Source organism: Lineus longissimus, chromosome 12 (assembly GCF_910592395.1).
Source record: "Lineus longissimus chromosome 12, tnLinLong1.2, whole genome shotgun sequence".
In the NCBI taxonomy this organism is placed as follows: domain Eukaryota; kingdom Metazoa; phylum Nemertea; class Pilidiophora; order Heteronemertea; family Lineidae; genus Lineus; species Lineus longissimus.
Genome location: NC_088319.1, coordinates 14,137,397 through 14,152,841, shown reverse-complemented (window position 1 = coordinate 14,152,841; position 15,445 = coordinate 14,137,397). Strand labels below are relative to the sequence as shown.

The 15,445-nt window shown below is 40.7% G+C and overlaps 2 protein-coding genes across 2 annotated transcripts; one reads left to right on the top strand and one right to left on the bottom strand.

Annotated features, from left to right (window-relative positions):
* Positions 1-476: 476 nt before the first annotated feature.
* LOC135496764 (ubiA prenyltransferase domain-containing protein 1-like) lies at positions 477-2,966 on the top strand. The gene has a single exon (XM_064786250.1). It carries the CDS (start codon positions 577-579, stop codon positions 1,561-1,563), a length of 987 nt encoding a protein of 328 aa, XP_064642320.1. The 5' UTR covers positions 477-576; the 3' UTR covers positions 1,564-2,966.
* Positions 2,967-5,297: 2,331 nt separating this feature from the next.
* Positions 5,298-15,310, bottom strand: LOC135496786 (protein dispatched homolog 3-like). The gene is made up of 18 exons (XM_064786300.1): positions 15,148-15,310; positions 13,978-14,960; positions 12,810-13,243; positions 12,272-12,368; positions 11,577-11,848; positions 11,178-11,338; positions 10,916-11,055; positions 10,443-10,606; positions 9,906-10,067; positions 9,543-9,715; positions 9,091-9,349; positions 8,745-8,971; positions 8,323-8,482; positions 7,921-8,084; positions 7,575-7,718; positions 7,016-7,148; positions 6,627-6,793; positions 5,298-6,078 (listed from the first exon to the last, which is right to left on the bottom strand). The coding sequence occupies exons 2-18, from the start codon at positions 14,928-14,930 to the stop codon at positions 5,710-5,712; spliced, it is 4,179 nt and encodes a 1,392-aa protein (XP_064642370.1). The 5' UTR covers positions 14,931-14,960; positions 15,148-15,310; the 3' UTR covers positions 5,298-5,709.
* Positions 15,311-15,445: the final 135 nt, after the last annotated feature.

Here is a 15,445-nt window from a genome sequence, read left to right as displayed (position 1 = left end):
TTTATAAAATTAAAGAGTGATTAGGATGTAGCGATAGTTACTGGAACACTTTTGATGGCTTCTCACATAGAGCAGACTAGAGAAAACAGTTAGACCAAATGTTCGAGTGATAGATAGTAAGATACAGAGACCAGATCACTGGGATTTGAGGCAAAAAGTGCTAATTACAAGAAATTAAAAATTCCACACCTCCTATATACCCCTTACAAATGGGAATTAACAGAGTGCAATTCCACAACCAGACTTCTCAACTGCCCGGGAAATACTTATTCTGCAACATATGACCCCCAACAGTCGTGCGTTTATTTAAAGTTTCATTTCCCGCAAAATCTCAAAGATCACATGACCTGCGAACGCGGATTGGATATCACATCGACCCCTTTAAAGCGACCAACAGTGCTGCCACTCCTTGATAAAATATAAAACTAAAATATGACGAAACCTGGGTCCGAGATTACAAAATCCATCATGGCGGATGCGACGAAAAGTTTTGGAAAATACTCCGATTAAAAGCCGGTTTTCTGACGAATCTGCTGATCGATTTCTGTCAAACTCGATAAAAAGCAAGAACTCGATATGGAGAACGATAATAATGGTGTAGTGAAGAATCAAAAGGGTATCAATGGCTCCCCTATCAAAGATTCGACGCCACTCGCTCGACTTGGTCTTGCGTCTCGTCTTCGTCCTTACGTCGTAGCCCTTCGACCATGGTCTTTCAGTGCATCTCTGACACCTGTCGCACTGGGCAGTGTTCTTGCTTACAAAGTGAATGGGGACTTCAGCATAGTGATACTTCTCCTGACCTGCTTCACAGCTTTGTCAGTCCACGCTGCTGGAAATTTAGTCAACACTTTCTGCGATTACTACAAAGGAGTGGACTCGAAAAAGAGTGACGACCGGACGCTTGTTGATCATCTATTGATGCCAAATGATGTCGCATATTTAGGTGGTGTGTTTTACGCTGCAGGATGTTTTGGTTTTCTGCTCACAAACTGGCTATCGACAACATCGATGGAACATTTAGCCCTGATTTATTTTGGCGGACTCTCGAGTAGTTTTCTCTATACCGGTGGATTAGGATTGAAATATATTGCTCTTGGAGACATTGTCATACTGCTCACCTTCGGACCAATCACTGTGCTGTTCTCTTTCCTGACTCAAGGCGGCGTCCTATCATTTCTACCACTCCTTTACGCGGTACCGCTCGCACTTAACACGGAGGCTATCTTACATTCGAACAACGCTCGCGACATGGAATGTGACAAGTCTGCAGGAATAGTGACACTTGCAATTTTACTTGGAAGGACTGGCTCTTATGTGTTATTCGTTGTACTACTCTTTACCCCTTATGTGATGTTTGCAGTTCTTGGTATAAACTTCAGCAAATGGTTTCTATTGCCTGTTTTGACTATTTTTTTGGCATTTGATAATGAGAGGGAATTCAGAGGTGGAAAACTTCGGTTTATGCCACACAATATAGCCAAGCTCAATCTAGTCATGGGATTTCTCTATGTTTTTGCTGTGTTTATGGTTGATTCTACTAGGATGCCAGGACTGCCTTGACATGTTTTGATCCTTCATCTGCTTGTAGCATTTATGTCTATGGCTTGGCTTATTATCTCAATTATTCTACACGTCATGTTGGTTAGTTGACACTTTTGGGTTAATTTTTAGAATTTTTGACCCAAAAAACTTGCCTCGAAAATCCAGTGGCTCTCAAGGCTGTGGTGTGCAATGGTATCACTGAAGTTGGTGAATCTTTGCCATCTGCATTGAAAGCGTTTTGAAATGTTAAAAATTCTTGATATTCTTGATAATTTCTCTATTAAAGGTCAGTTCATTTCAAAGATTTGGAAAACATGTAAATATACCTCGGAACATGATTTTTGTCTCTTTATGGGCATCATTAGAACATGAGACTGAAATAATGAAAGGTCACTTGCCTATTTAGTAGACAACTTGGAGGATAAGTGGGACTCTACCACTCATCATGTTAACAAAGTGGCACTCAAAATAGCACCATTATTTACCATGGTTTACAACGTAACATGCCATAAATGTCAGTTTGGCGCAGGGACCATCCATAACTGGTGTGTTTGATGACTGGCATTGGGCTTGGGTAAGCACCGGAAGTACTTTGTAGCACCTTGAAGGGGATGCGTGGCGTATCATGCGTACAAATACTCCAGAGAACATTAAAGTAGCGTAAAAAAAGAATGACCTGACATCAGACTCTGTATATGCATACAGAAAAAGGATTACGGGGCAACTCGGCCTATTACCAACTCGGCCCACCAACTCGGCCTGGGTTATAAATCATCGGTTTATTGGCATAAGTTTTCCTTATATTGTTTTTTTTTTGTTGCTATATATATAGGCCTACTATTTATTCATTCCTGGTGGAAATTTGAAGAGAATTCATCAAGATTAGGAGAAGAAATCCATTAAATCACAGTCATGAATGTGCATTTGGAGTGCTACCGCGACTTTTCCACACTCGCCGCCGTTATTTCATGGATTTCTCCTTCAAATCCCAATGAATTTTCTCCAAATTTCCAACGGGAATGAATACATAGTAGGCCTATACCAACAAAAAACAAAAAAATATAAGAAAAACTTATGCCAATAAACCAATGATTTATAACCCAGGCCGAGTTGGTAATAGGCCGAGTTGGTCATACACCAGAAAAAGGACGTGTACAATTTTTTTTCAATTTCTTCCATTGCCTGTTCTATTTTTGCGAAAGAACTGCATGGTGATGCAGTAAAACAGAAATCAGAACCCCACATCATACTTCATGGCCTGGACTGAGTGAAGCTAAATAATTGTCATCAACCGGTTATGGTTTTGCTGTTGTGCGTCATATTTCTTTGCAAAAAAAGTTACATGTATATTTGTTATGGTTGTGATGTATAATAATAATGTACATTGTATGCTGGATGTTGATAATAAAGCATTGGTTGCTCCTGTGCAACTCATATGTTTCCAAGTAGTCTGTAGTTGTCCTTTTGTTTCCCAGGTCTTGGCTTGTAAAAGCCAGATTCAGCTCAATCCATCCAATTCTTCCCAATTACCCAATATTGTTTATGGAGTTATATCTGTGTCGTGTGTAATACTAGTAACATCCTAGTTGACCTCAGCTTTCAACTCAAAATTTTAAACCCAAACTAGTTGTTTCAGTTATAAACACTTTATTGCAATAAATACACTTGTCCCGATTCACACAGGTACAAATGATAATATTTTTTACAGCAATCTAACACATTAGTGATGAAGTACATGTATATGTGAGAACATTGGCATCACTTGACCATCTTCCGGATACAGTATACATCACAAAGTTAAAGTTTTGGGTTTATAGTCTGATATCACCTACGATAGGTCGTCATCCGACTTTACACTTTAAACCTTGTCTGTCCTGAAACCTTCCAGAAGACCACAGATGAGCTGCTCAACTAGCGCTACAACCCGAGCATTTCTGACCGGTACCCATCTATACTCCTGGGTGTAAAGAGGCAAAGACAAAGAGACCTGCCTACAGTCTCACGCCGACAGTGGGGATCGAACTGCTTGACCGCTAGTCGAGAGTCCCAGCCACTACACAACAGGGGCTTCATGTATTTTGATGCTGTCGGGCGGCTGCACTCTTACAGAGAATTACAATCTTCTCATTCAGTTGCACGTGACATTTCAAGTAAACATCTGAGTACAGTAGTTCATAAAACACAATATTACACAATGTGCTCTATCTAATGTACAGTGCTCTCTTAGGCTACAGAAACGCGGTATAGGAATCTTTCATCTAATGGAAATTGTCGAAGCCAATTGATTTTAAGTCGTACGTCTATGAAAATTTGTCTTTCGTGATTCAACTTTTTTGGTCCGAGAACATAAACAGCACAACCAGCAACAAATCCATACCAACACATCCTTGGTAATATAATCCTAATCAATTAACTCGGTCATCATTAAATGAAAATATAAGATGTTAAACAGGATCACTAAAATTGTACAAGGAACAATATCAAAATGATTTTTTTGGGGAAAACACGAACCAGCTACATAAAAATCGTTTCCTTTTTACATAAGAGATCATTCGAACTGATTTGGATATTTGTGTTTGAACACAAATCCGAAATTCACTAACAACATCGTATAATTCAGGACAAAAGTGAAAAATAAGACTTTTTAGACTTCTTGCAAATATTGTTCAATATTTTAACAAATGTCGAAGAGGTACAAATTATTGACTACATGTATTTCTAAAAGGTCTCTCTTATAATATGTATATTTTTATACATGTACTGTTGAAGCGTCAGAACAGCAAACCATCCCCACGCCCTCCCGGCCCTAAAAGTTATATTGAGGCTTTAATATCCAAGGCTTATCAGACAAATACCATAAACAACTTCATATTCACTTTGAAAAGCAGCATAACTATATCAAATTTAATGCCAAAAATTCAGGGCTACAATAGCAATAATTATCACATTTTGCTGCAGATTATTTTACGTGGTACATGTATTAGAAGCAAAATTACACAGTAGCAGTGCACATTACCCATACATTATTTTAAAATTCACACAAAATACAAGTTTGCATTATAAAGTTTTCACAAAAAGCCATCACAAATCTATTCAATCTCCAGTAACCAGTCAGGCCCTCACCCACCTCGACATGAATCACACCAAATTATCGAGATTAAAATATGTAACTTAAATTACTGAAGCAATACTATTTATATCTTATACAAAAGCTATCAATACTGACAAAGGTGTAAAAATAAATAGATAATAATAACAGGGTACCAGTAAAACTACGACCGTCGCTACACTGTGGTGACATAAATTTTGTCAGAGTTTTGACGCATACCCCTGTGAAAATCAGTGAAATGCTGTTACCCAATTGAGAATGTTGATACCAAACACAGGCTTATTAAGCCCATGTGCAACTGCAACTGGCTGGGGAGATTTTTTAATAGAGAATGTTGATACCAAACACAGGCTTATTAAGCCCATGTGCAACTGGCTGGGGAGATTTTTTAAGTAAACTTGTTTTTATCAACTGCATTAGATGGCAAGAAAATTTTTCATTTATAAAAAATAAGTACATGTAGTCTCTGGTTAAAGGGCAACTATTAGAAGGAGCCATGTGGGTCAGATTAAGAAAATACAAAGTTGCCAATAGGTGTCTTTACCATCGCACAGTACATTGTACAAGGATTGTATCTGTCACTCAGTCTACCCAGACCCTGTTCTCTGACCGTGGATATTGGTCACCTGAAGTGAAGACCGCCAATCTGACCCACTAACTTCTGTCTATAGTCCTCCTTTAAGTTTTAAATATGTACAGCAACGAAATGAGATTTAGTTCCTAAATCCAGGCAGCAACAAATGAGAAGCCGAAAAAAAAACAACAGATTTCGGCACAAGATCTTGATCCCTTTTATACGACTGATATTCTAATCTGGTCTTTCGGAGACATAACTTTGAAAAATAGAAAGATTTAGAATCTTTTAGACCATGGTGGGATAAAAAAGAATTAACAGATGATCGAAATCATTATGTTTGAAATACTGTAAACCTCCAATTTTTGTGAAAACAAAACACCCGTGAAAATGTGGCTGTTCACAGTATTGAAGAAGGTAACATAATAACTTGGATACTCAGGTAAACAGATGTGAAACTTAAGAAGAGAAAAAAAGACTCTCAGCTGAACAAATTCTCCCCATTCGGCCCAGGGATGGGAACACCACATTTTGAGATAATGAACAAAATCAAAACAAATCCGCCAATCGTCAGGCTGGTACCAAGCACGGCGAATCCGGTCGATTTCCAGTTACATTTGAAAAATGCCGGCCCAAATAAACTCAGGAATGCCATACAGACGGTCAGGGTGAAAAATATCGACACCGTCGTGTTGATGGCAACTATTGATCCGAATTGAGCGAACGGCTCAATTGTGGTCTGTGTAAGTGGTATTGCCGCCACTATCGTTGTGATGGCGCTACTGATGATCGACACGCCAATGTGACTCAGGGCAGCTGTTGTCCGCCAATGTCGTAATTTCTGGCTACTCTGAAAAAAGTATGGCAAAGGTTAAAATTTTTTGAAGCAGGTGGCAATGTCCATAATAGCACCCCAAGCCCTTTAAGTCAAATTTATTGCACCCCAAGCACTTCAAGTCCAACTTATTGCACCCCAAACCCTGCCGGTCCAACTCATTGCCCCCCAAAACCATAGAATTGTAAATGAATGCAATGACTGACCGAAATTTACTACAAGTAAAAACAATCACTTTGAATGGTATTCATATAATATCATTATTGCTTAAACAATAGTTCGTCTTCTGCATTCATCACTCTCTCTCTTCTCTTGGGACCCTTCGTGCCCTAGGTGGCACATGGGGCGTTCCCCAGGGTCCTCCACTCAAGTCTGTTGGCTGCTCGCTGTCTGGCTGCCTCCCACGTTAGGCCCTTCTCTTGAAGTTCCTTTGCCATGGAACGCCGCCAGGTCTCTCTTTGTCTGTCTCTATTCCGTCTCCCCTAAATTCATCACTAAAGCCTATCAAAAAAGGATGGCACCCCCATATTTGCCGAGTTCCTCTGGCGAGAAATGACACTAACCTGCATAGAATGCATGGGTGGGTTGTTGCCCGCAAGTATATATCCTTCCACCAGATGAACACAGTAATCGACTGATGAGCCGACCAAGATGGATAGAGATATAGCCTCCACTGCACCCATCTCCCAGCCTGCCACGTAGAAGATACCAATGACACAGAGAATCATTCCTAAAATACAAAATTTACAGGAGGATTTACAGAAAAAACCATTACATATCACCCTTTGTAGCAGGTGATAGTCCTTACCTACATGGAAGTAGTTTCTAGCGATGCTCAGCAAATCATGATTTCAATGATGTATTCTCTTGCAATCAAGTTGAGGTTGCAAGGTTGACATGATATAAAGAATATTTGAAACCAAGACCCTGTATTCATTCATTCGCAACTTACCTATTATGGAGAGCATCACAATGATCAACAAGAGAATATGTCCAGTAAATATTGCCACTGCCGCCATACATATCACCATGGAGAGGACGAGTCCATAGATGGCGCTACTTACAGCGACTATCTCCTTAAACACCTGAAAATACATAGGTACGAGGTTAGATGAGGAACATTTGGATTATCAACTGCAGACTTTGTAGCATGTTTTTCAAACTGGCCTCCTGCTAACCTGGTAAATCACTCGTTCCTGTACAATGGTATTTGCATTGTACTGTGATGAATGTAGACATCGTACACATGCATTACATACTGTATATCCATTTGACAGTGCACTGCCATTCTAAAAGGGTGACAGTGGTACATTCTAAAAGGGTGACTGTGGTACAGTCCGAGAGGAATTTATAGATAACAATGGGTGATATGAATAAAGAGTAGTAAATGCTTTTATCTAAAACTCCATGTACATTTACACTTGGCCTTTCTGTACAAAATTGAAGTAAAAGCATTTGCTAGCCTTTATTCATATCACCCATTGACTGAACAATGGATCTCCTCTACTTACATCTGCCCAGAATCTCGATGTCTGGTACATAGACTGAAGAGGTGAGTCTTTCGGTAACACAGTCACCTTCAGGTGTTCAAGATACGCATCCCATTTTTGGTATTGTTTATAAGCCGCAAAATATGATCCGCTTTTACTGGTGGTCTGAAAGTGAGAGTATACATACATGGTTCAAATGTGCTTGTTTCAAAACAATGACCTAATTCCGAAAGTTGTGAAGAACGGAGTACTGATGAGTTTAGTTGTGGCTTTTAAAGATGATATGTTCGTTTGAAATCACACAGGCACAGTGGTATAGAGATGACACCCTCAGAACAGAACTACAATATAATTAACTGTCGCTCACCGATTCAAAAGCAAAGGATATCCATTTGATGGCGTGGCCCGTTTTGGAGAAAGACATGAGGGCACGGACCGGTAGATTGTGGTTATATACAATCTTATTCCTGGGTAGGTTTCTGCATTCTTCATACGGGCTCAGGAGTCTCGACTGAAGGTAATGATCCATTTCTAAAACAGAACATATGAAATTCTCAACACGATCCTTAATGGCACTAAATCAAACTGGCTTCAGTCGCTCAAAGTGCTTCACATTTTAATCCCAAGCTAGTGGCTTGTACATTCCTGGGAGTAACACAGGTCTGAGCTGCTGCTTCACTCGCAATGCGGCTAATTGATTTTCAATTTGAAACAAAACAAAAAAATGATTTTGGATGACAGGGTATTTTAGAACAGGCTTTAAAGTTACCTGATGGTAGGCACTGGGCTGAGTTTGGCTTGACCAGTTCTGTATTATTTGCAATTAGTTTGCAGAGTTTGCACAGGTTCCTCAATGTTGTGCTGTTGATATTAAAACCACGGGAGAAATTGAAGGCCTTCTCAAATGCTGGGTCGTACACTACATCCCCCTGAAATGAAAGATTGAGAGTTAATTTTCATAAGATATGAAGGAAAGTTGGGCACTCACACCAGAGACCTTATAAATTCACCCTGCACTGAATTGGCCCATGGGCAACACAAGCTAGCAGAATCTGTCTTAACAATTTTTTGCTTGAATAACTTGGAAGAAATAACCAATCCTGAATCTGGCCAGACAGCCACTGATCTAATGGAGATTTCCAAAGGACATGACAATGGCCAGGACCATAGGTCAACGCCTGTTGTACTAACCTTATCTGTGAGGACGTGGTTTTTGTCGACCTTTGACCTATCGATTCCCTTGATGCCTATCACGACGTAGATGGCAGCTGACGATTCGAGGACAGGTTGTGGTGCGGGCGCACTACACTTTTCACCATTTTCACCACAGGCGTCAAAATCTTTTGAAGCTGAGCCGTGACTTGGTTTAGGTTTTGCATGTGGCGTTGTCTTTGGTTCTGGAAGGCTTGTCGGCAAAGCTGAAATAGGATATTCAGATGAGAGGTCAGGTTTAGGGAGCAGTCATATTTGCAATACTTTACAATGGTGGTACATCCTTTTATGCGATCAACAGACTGACACAATGACTAACACTTACTATGTAAACCATGTCCATTGTCCTTTGGAGTCGTAGCTATTACAGGTTTGACAGTAGCAGTCGTGGTATGGATAGGTGGTAACGTTTTAGGTGTAGGGTAATGTTTTGGAGGAGGTTTTGTTTCTATAGTTGTAGCTGTTGTTCCAGTTGTTGTACTGACTAACGGAAGCATAGTAGGTACAGCCGTTGTGGTCGTTTTAGTTGTATGCTTCGGTGGCTTCACATGGTGATTATGGCGATTCTCTTCAGCCTTTGAAACCTGAAATCGAATATTTGAAAATGTTGATGCCCGTTAGCCAGAACATGTACATGTAGGATAATCTCATGCTGCCATTTTGATTTTGGTCACCGACTGGTGTACATTTGACCTCGACTAATGACGTGGATCATTCTGCGTTTATGATTGACAATTTTCTGGGATATACATTGCACATTCTTTCATCATCTCTTACCTCATAGATAGCTGAGCATCTATCACAGCTGAGCACGTCAATACTAAGATTAGCCTTGAGGTCATAGAAACGCTGTAGGTTCGATTCTGGTCTGAAGAACTGCGGTGGTTTGCTAGCCGTTTTGATTTGACTCACGAGGCAAGCAGCGACTACTAATAACATTAGATAAAAGGCTGAAAGCAAAAAAGGACACTTCATGTTGGGTTACTCTTCTCCAAGAGTTTCCTACAATCTAACATGGCTGCACGGTTTGCTGCCTACGACATCTCCAGCATTTTTGCAAAGATTGGCTTTTCACCCACATCCATCAAAAGAGATCGACTGTTTGGATAAAAAATCAGGACCACAACTCAAACAACTCACCAAGGATTAACCACCTGGCTTTGACAACAGGCACTGCGATGAAGTGATACACCAAGACCTGAATCCTGGCTGTCAGACTGCAGCCTTCCACCTTGTCGTGACGCGATTCCAACTCGGCCTCCAGACGAAGCAACTCTTCATCTCCATCTTCACCCCACAGAGCTGTGTCAACAAAGTTTTAGAACTGTTAGGAATCAATCTTCTCCTTCTTTTCAGCGTTCAGTCTACACTTTGAGGTATTATTATCCTGGGAGTACCTCCTCTAAGGCGGGATGAGCGATTTTTACCTGCCACTACGGGCATACATGTAGGTGCTAATTTGGTTTACTTGCAAAGTGACTCAGACTTGGCCAAATAGCTCTTACAGTTATGGCATTACAGGTAGCACTTCCTACTGACTAGCGTCTGTATCAAAGGATTTCACAACTGTCCCAGTTAGTACTGCCTTTTGGCCAAATAGGGGAGTCCACGCAAGCTACTCATGTTTCTCACATGCTTTTTTGAAGTCTCATTGTCATAAAAAGAATGTGTTCTCACCATTTGATGTATCAGCCTCGATTCTCATCAGAGGGACATCAAGATCATCATCATCCTCCGTATCAGGTGGGCACTCTGCAGCCAGTTGATTACTACTGCTACTCACAAACTCTCTCACATCATCAGGCAAGTGCAGGCTACTACAAGGACCCTTACATTTACAACTGGAATAAATTTAATGGAGGTGAGCAATTTCGTACAGATTTCTGTTGACTCTAAGTATAATTAGAACCACTGTAAACAACTGCTTACTCAAACTGTTTTACACTGGCGTATGCTTTCAGTCATCCTGGTGGTTTTACGATAACACCAGGCAGTTCCATCTGGGTTGGAATTTACTGGCGATTGTCAACAGTTTCACCATCTCCAGGTGTGGCATGTCACAGTGTCCTTCTAAATATGCCTGGACTGAGCACAAAAGCCCAAAATGCGACTTCATGTTTAGATATCCAAATGTATAATAAAAAACTCACCAAGAACACATTACTCCTTCACATTTAACACAAAGATGATGCCAGACATTGAGGGCTGGCGGCATGATCACTATTACATTCAGCCAACAGGACCCAACTATTAGCGACATGAATAGACCAAAGTCATGGATAGCTGGGATCTGGAAATAAGAAATAACAACATAAGAACAGGAGACAAGACATTTCATATGCGGTAAACCCCGCCAAGGGAATAACCTTAAGTCCAAAAATTTCAGGTTTAGAGAACACAGAAGGTACTTACAGAAGAGGCTACATTCGCAGCAAAGGCAGCTGCAGTTGTGAATGATGTGAAAAACGTGGCCTTTCCCGCAGTGTAGATGGTGTGTTTCATCCGCGCAGCCAGATCCTTCATATGACTACTCTGCCGGAATGTATTGATGAAGACAAAGATGTCGTCTACCCCTAGAAGGGAGGAGAAGTGTCAATAAGAGGAGATGAATCAAAGCTAATTCAAATGTGTACCTGCAAGTCTATATCGAACTTTAGCGATTACCTGTTTACCTGCAGACAAGAGATCTTTTGTCACACATATCAGCGATGGCAGGTTGCAGATTTGCTGGTCAGATGAAGAAGATGGATGCCATGGTTTAACAATGTGTACTTGGCGGGAATAAACACTGGCATACACCGTGCGACTTACCTATACCAATGATCACAAAAGCTGATGCACCGTTCAGAATTCCGAGTGAATTCATCTGAAAGACGGCCCGATAGAAAAATAACGCCAAAAAGAAGCTCAGTATGATACTCGTGATGCCGCACACTGTCAGCCATATTGAAAAAGAGGTCAAGATGAACACGATGAGGGCGATGAACGAGACGCTGATGAATGAGAGACGCATGTCGCTCCAGAATGAATGCTCCACCTCGTAGTCGAAGATTTCATTGCCACCATAGAGGACAATCACTTTACTGAAAAGAAAAAGGAAATCATTGAATTGATATCATTCTCAATTGGGTTACCTTTTCTTCTTCGAAACTCTTTGCATTTATCGCTGGAGCTCCGACATGATGAGACTGAGATGACGCCAAAGCATGCTTCTTTGGGCAAACACTAAATGTGCGCCAGACGAGCGATCAAAATCACTGTGACCTGCTATTACAATTGCTGCAATGTGCGACAAAAACCTCTTTTGTCTGCGGGTAAAACCTCTAAGTGCCGTCTTTGGTCTGATCGCAGGTGATAGTGATCACAGTTACCAGTTACAGGTACCTGTGATGACCAATCTTTGTGGGGATGATCACGTCCCAACAATTAAAATTACTCGTTTGCACAGTGCTTTGCAGTTCTATTCCATTATCAACTGCCATTTTTTAACTAATAAAAGAACTTACTCGGTTGAAGCCTTCGACAGTATATCAATGTAACTGATAAGAAACTTCTTATATTTTTCATACTGCTCCTTAGCATGGTCCATTCTGTTTGAGTACCCTGGACAACATGAAAATAAAACCTGTTTATTGACAAGAGCAAGGAGACATTTGCTCAAATTTCCTTTTGTGGGAGGTTCAATTCAGGTGCTAGAGGGAGACAATCATGATTTTTCAGGTTTTTATTCGGTCATGGAAGCACTCAAAAAATATCCAGACTGACATTTACATGTAACATTGGGAGGTTTGGGCAAATGCCAAAATTATATCCATCCATCTAGTCACCACACAACACAACAAGATTGAGTTTTGTAAGTCACATGTTCAGGCCTGTATACTATTAGTTCTTTTTGTTATGAGTTTCATGCGTCATAGGTTTTTACCTTGTATAAGAATTGCATAGTTTAACCACATATATAACTTAGAAATAGTGTGTCTGAATAACAGGAGACATGTCAACCTGGCACTGGCTACACTATTATATTTGTCCAAAGATACAAACCTTTTAGTGGCACACCAAAGTAAACCTCTGTGTGGAGCAGACTACCCTTCTTCAAAGTTCTATTGAACATATCACCAACAAAATAATAAAACGATTGGAAACCCATGGCTTTTCTGACGGCACTATCAATATTGATAATCTGATCGCCCAGCCCATCATAGTGAATGTTCCCAAAGCTGTCCTTCGACGGGTAGAAGTACGTCAGAAGCGAATTCAATGGTGCACAGCCGCTATATTGAAGAAGGGTAGGGTCCTGCTCTGTCTTGCGATAATCTTTCCAGCAGAAGTTCTGAAACTCTGCATGTTCCATGATTTTCTTTTCCACATCGTGAATCGTAGCCAGGCGCTCCTCGGTGAAAATGTTTGGGTTGTCTTCACCAGTTGCGACATATGCTAATTGCAGACGCCACTTCTGCCATTTTTGTTGTTGTGACCTGAAGTTTTTAGATGGTTACAAAGTGATTAGTTTATAGTCAGTTAAGGGATATCATTGTAAGAGTACCAGTATTCACTTTGTGTTGTGTTGTTGCTGATTTTTGACAAGATTTTGATGAGTCAACTGGGGTACTAGGGCCATTTGATTAAGACCAAAGGGCAGAGAGTCAGTAGATTGAAACAATGGCATATTGGAGTACCTCAATGACCTCCTCCTGGAAACAGAAGGTCGCACTAGGTCAGCCACTTTCAAGACCCTTCAGGTCAAGCGGACCAGATCGAGGTACGGTGACCGCAGCTTTTCAAGGTGCGGCCCGTACCTCTGGAATAAACTTTCACTTGAACTGAGGTCCCAGCCAGAGACAATGTTCAAAAAACAATTAAAAACTCTGCTTTTTAATCGATTCTTCGGGGAGGTGGCGCTTTGAGCGTGGTGCTACCACGGAAAGGCGCCCTATAAGTGTAGCATTCATTCATTCATTCATTCATTCATTCATTCATTCATTCATTCATTCATTCATTCATTCATTCATTCATTCATATTTTACATTCCCTATTGTCTATACTTATACATGGTTTACATTATTTTCTGTTCATGTGCTATTGCATTGACACATTTTATAATCCATCATGATTAATTTAAAGGGGAATTAGAACCTACTTGACAGTCAAACTCAACCCGAGTTGAATAACAAATCATGCCAGTTGGCCCCTCAAATGTACTTGTACTTACGAGAAAACATAGTTAAGGCCTCCATTGCGTTTCTCTCTCGGCAGGCTCCGCCTATCCCGATGGACAGAAATCGGTTCGGACATTTCAGGAAAGACATCTTCTGCTTGCAATAAATCATCAACTCGATCAACTTCAGGACTTTGTCCTTTTGCATTCGATATATCACCATCCTCTGGTTGATTTGGCAATGCTGATTTTAGTTTGGAAGCTCTCAGAATGCTGTTTTTCCTGTCTGGCTTTTCCACGAATTTGTTAACGGTGTGGTTGAAATTTCTATTCGGTTTGCTTTTAACAGGGTTTGATCTTTCATCAGTCGTGGAACTAAAGGGAATGTTATTGAGAACACTTTTCATGGCACTTTGAGAATTGTTTATTGCAAGAGTATTTAGAATATCAGACAGTTCATGCCGAGCACTTGTAGGGGGCTTGTTTTGATCCAGAAATAATTCCTTGCCCATTATATTGTCCGTGCTGCGCTTGCCCCTCAGGTTTAAGCCAGTATTCATATGTGATATGGCAACTGATAACGCGTCTGCTCTCTTGGTAGCTTGGTGGTTTGGTATGGTAAATGAGTTCATCGATTTGTCAATAACCATTGATGGTTTCAACAAAAACAATGCCCAACAACCAAGAGCCAAAGGTACTGCAACACCAACGATGATAGTAATCATAGAAATGGCAACATTCGTCAAGAGAAAGTCGAGGATGCTTCGGGGAGTACATGTAATGTTTTTACAGCAACCACAACGGCCAGGACAACGGGATCTAGAATCAACCCCAGCACCCGAAGTAAAACCATTTGTCACATGGTTCGGATTGGAGTCATCGCTAAGAGCACCATTCAGGATCAGTGAGTCGTCGTGTGTGTAGTCATCATCCGCGGAGGAGTTGATACTCAATGGCCCGTAGCCATTTGAGCGAGGATTACGACGGAATAATGCCATGAATGGCATGGTTGCAATCAAGGTTTTGTATTACTCCATCTGGAAACAAAAATGATAAACATCGACATGTATGTTATAAATCAGAGTTGAAATCAGAGGGTACTGTAGTGACTGGCAGCCTTTGCAAGCAGATGCACAGACAGTGAGACACTGTGACTGCAGAGACAGTGCTGTAGTGTTTGTTGAGTGCATCTGCGATGAGTGCACGAGTGGTATGGTCACTTACAACTCTTAGGAATTTGTTGAAAATATCCTCTTCTGCTAACACAAACTAAGCATCCAATGTTCACGGTAAATTTCAGAGTCAGATTATTAGAAAAGTAGATTATTCTCTGACAAAGAAAATGAAAAAACTCCTGTGTGTTTATATTTACAAGCGATTTGTTACATCCTCAATGTGCACATCGAGGGATGTCGGAGATATTCTAATAACAGTATTTTCAAATCTTGACACCAGAGGCGCTGATTTCGTTCTTTTTTTAATTTCTGCACTTTTTCCACATTTGCCGGGATAATGAGACAGT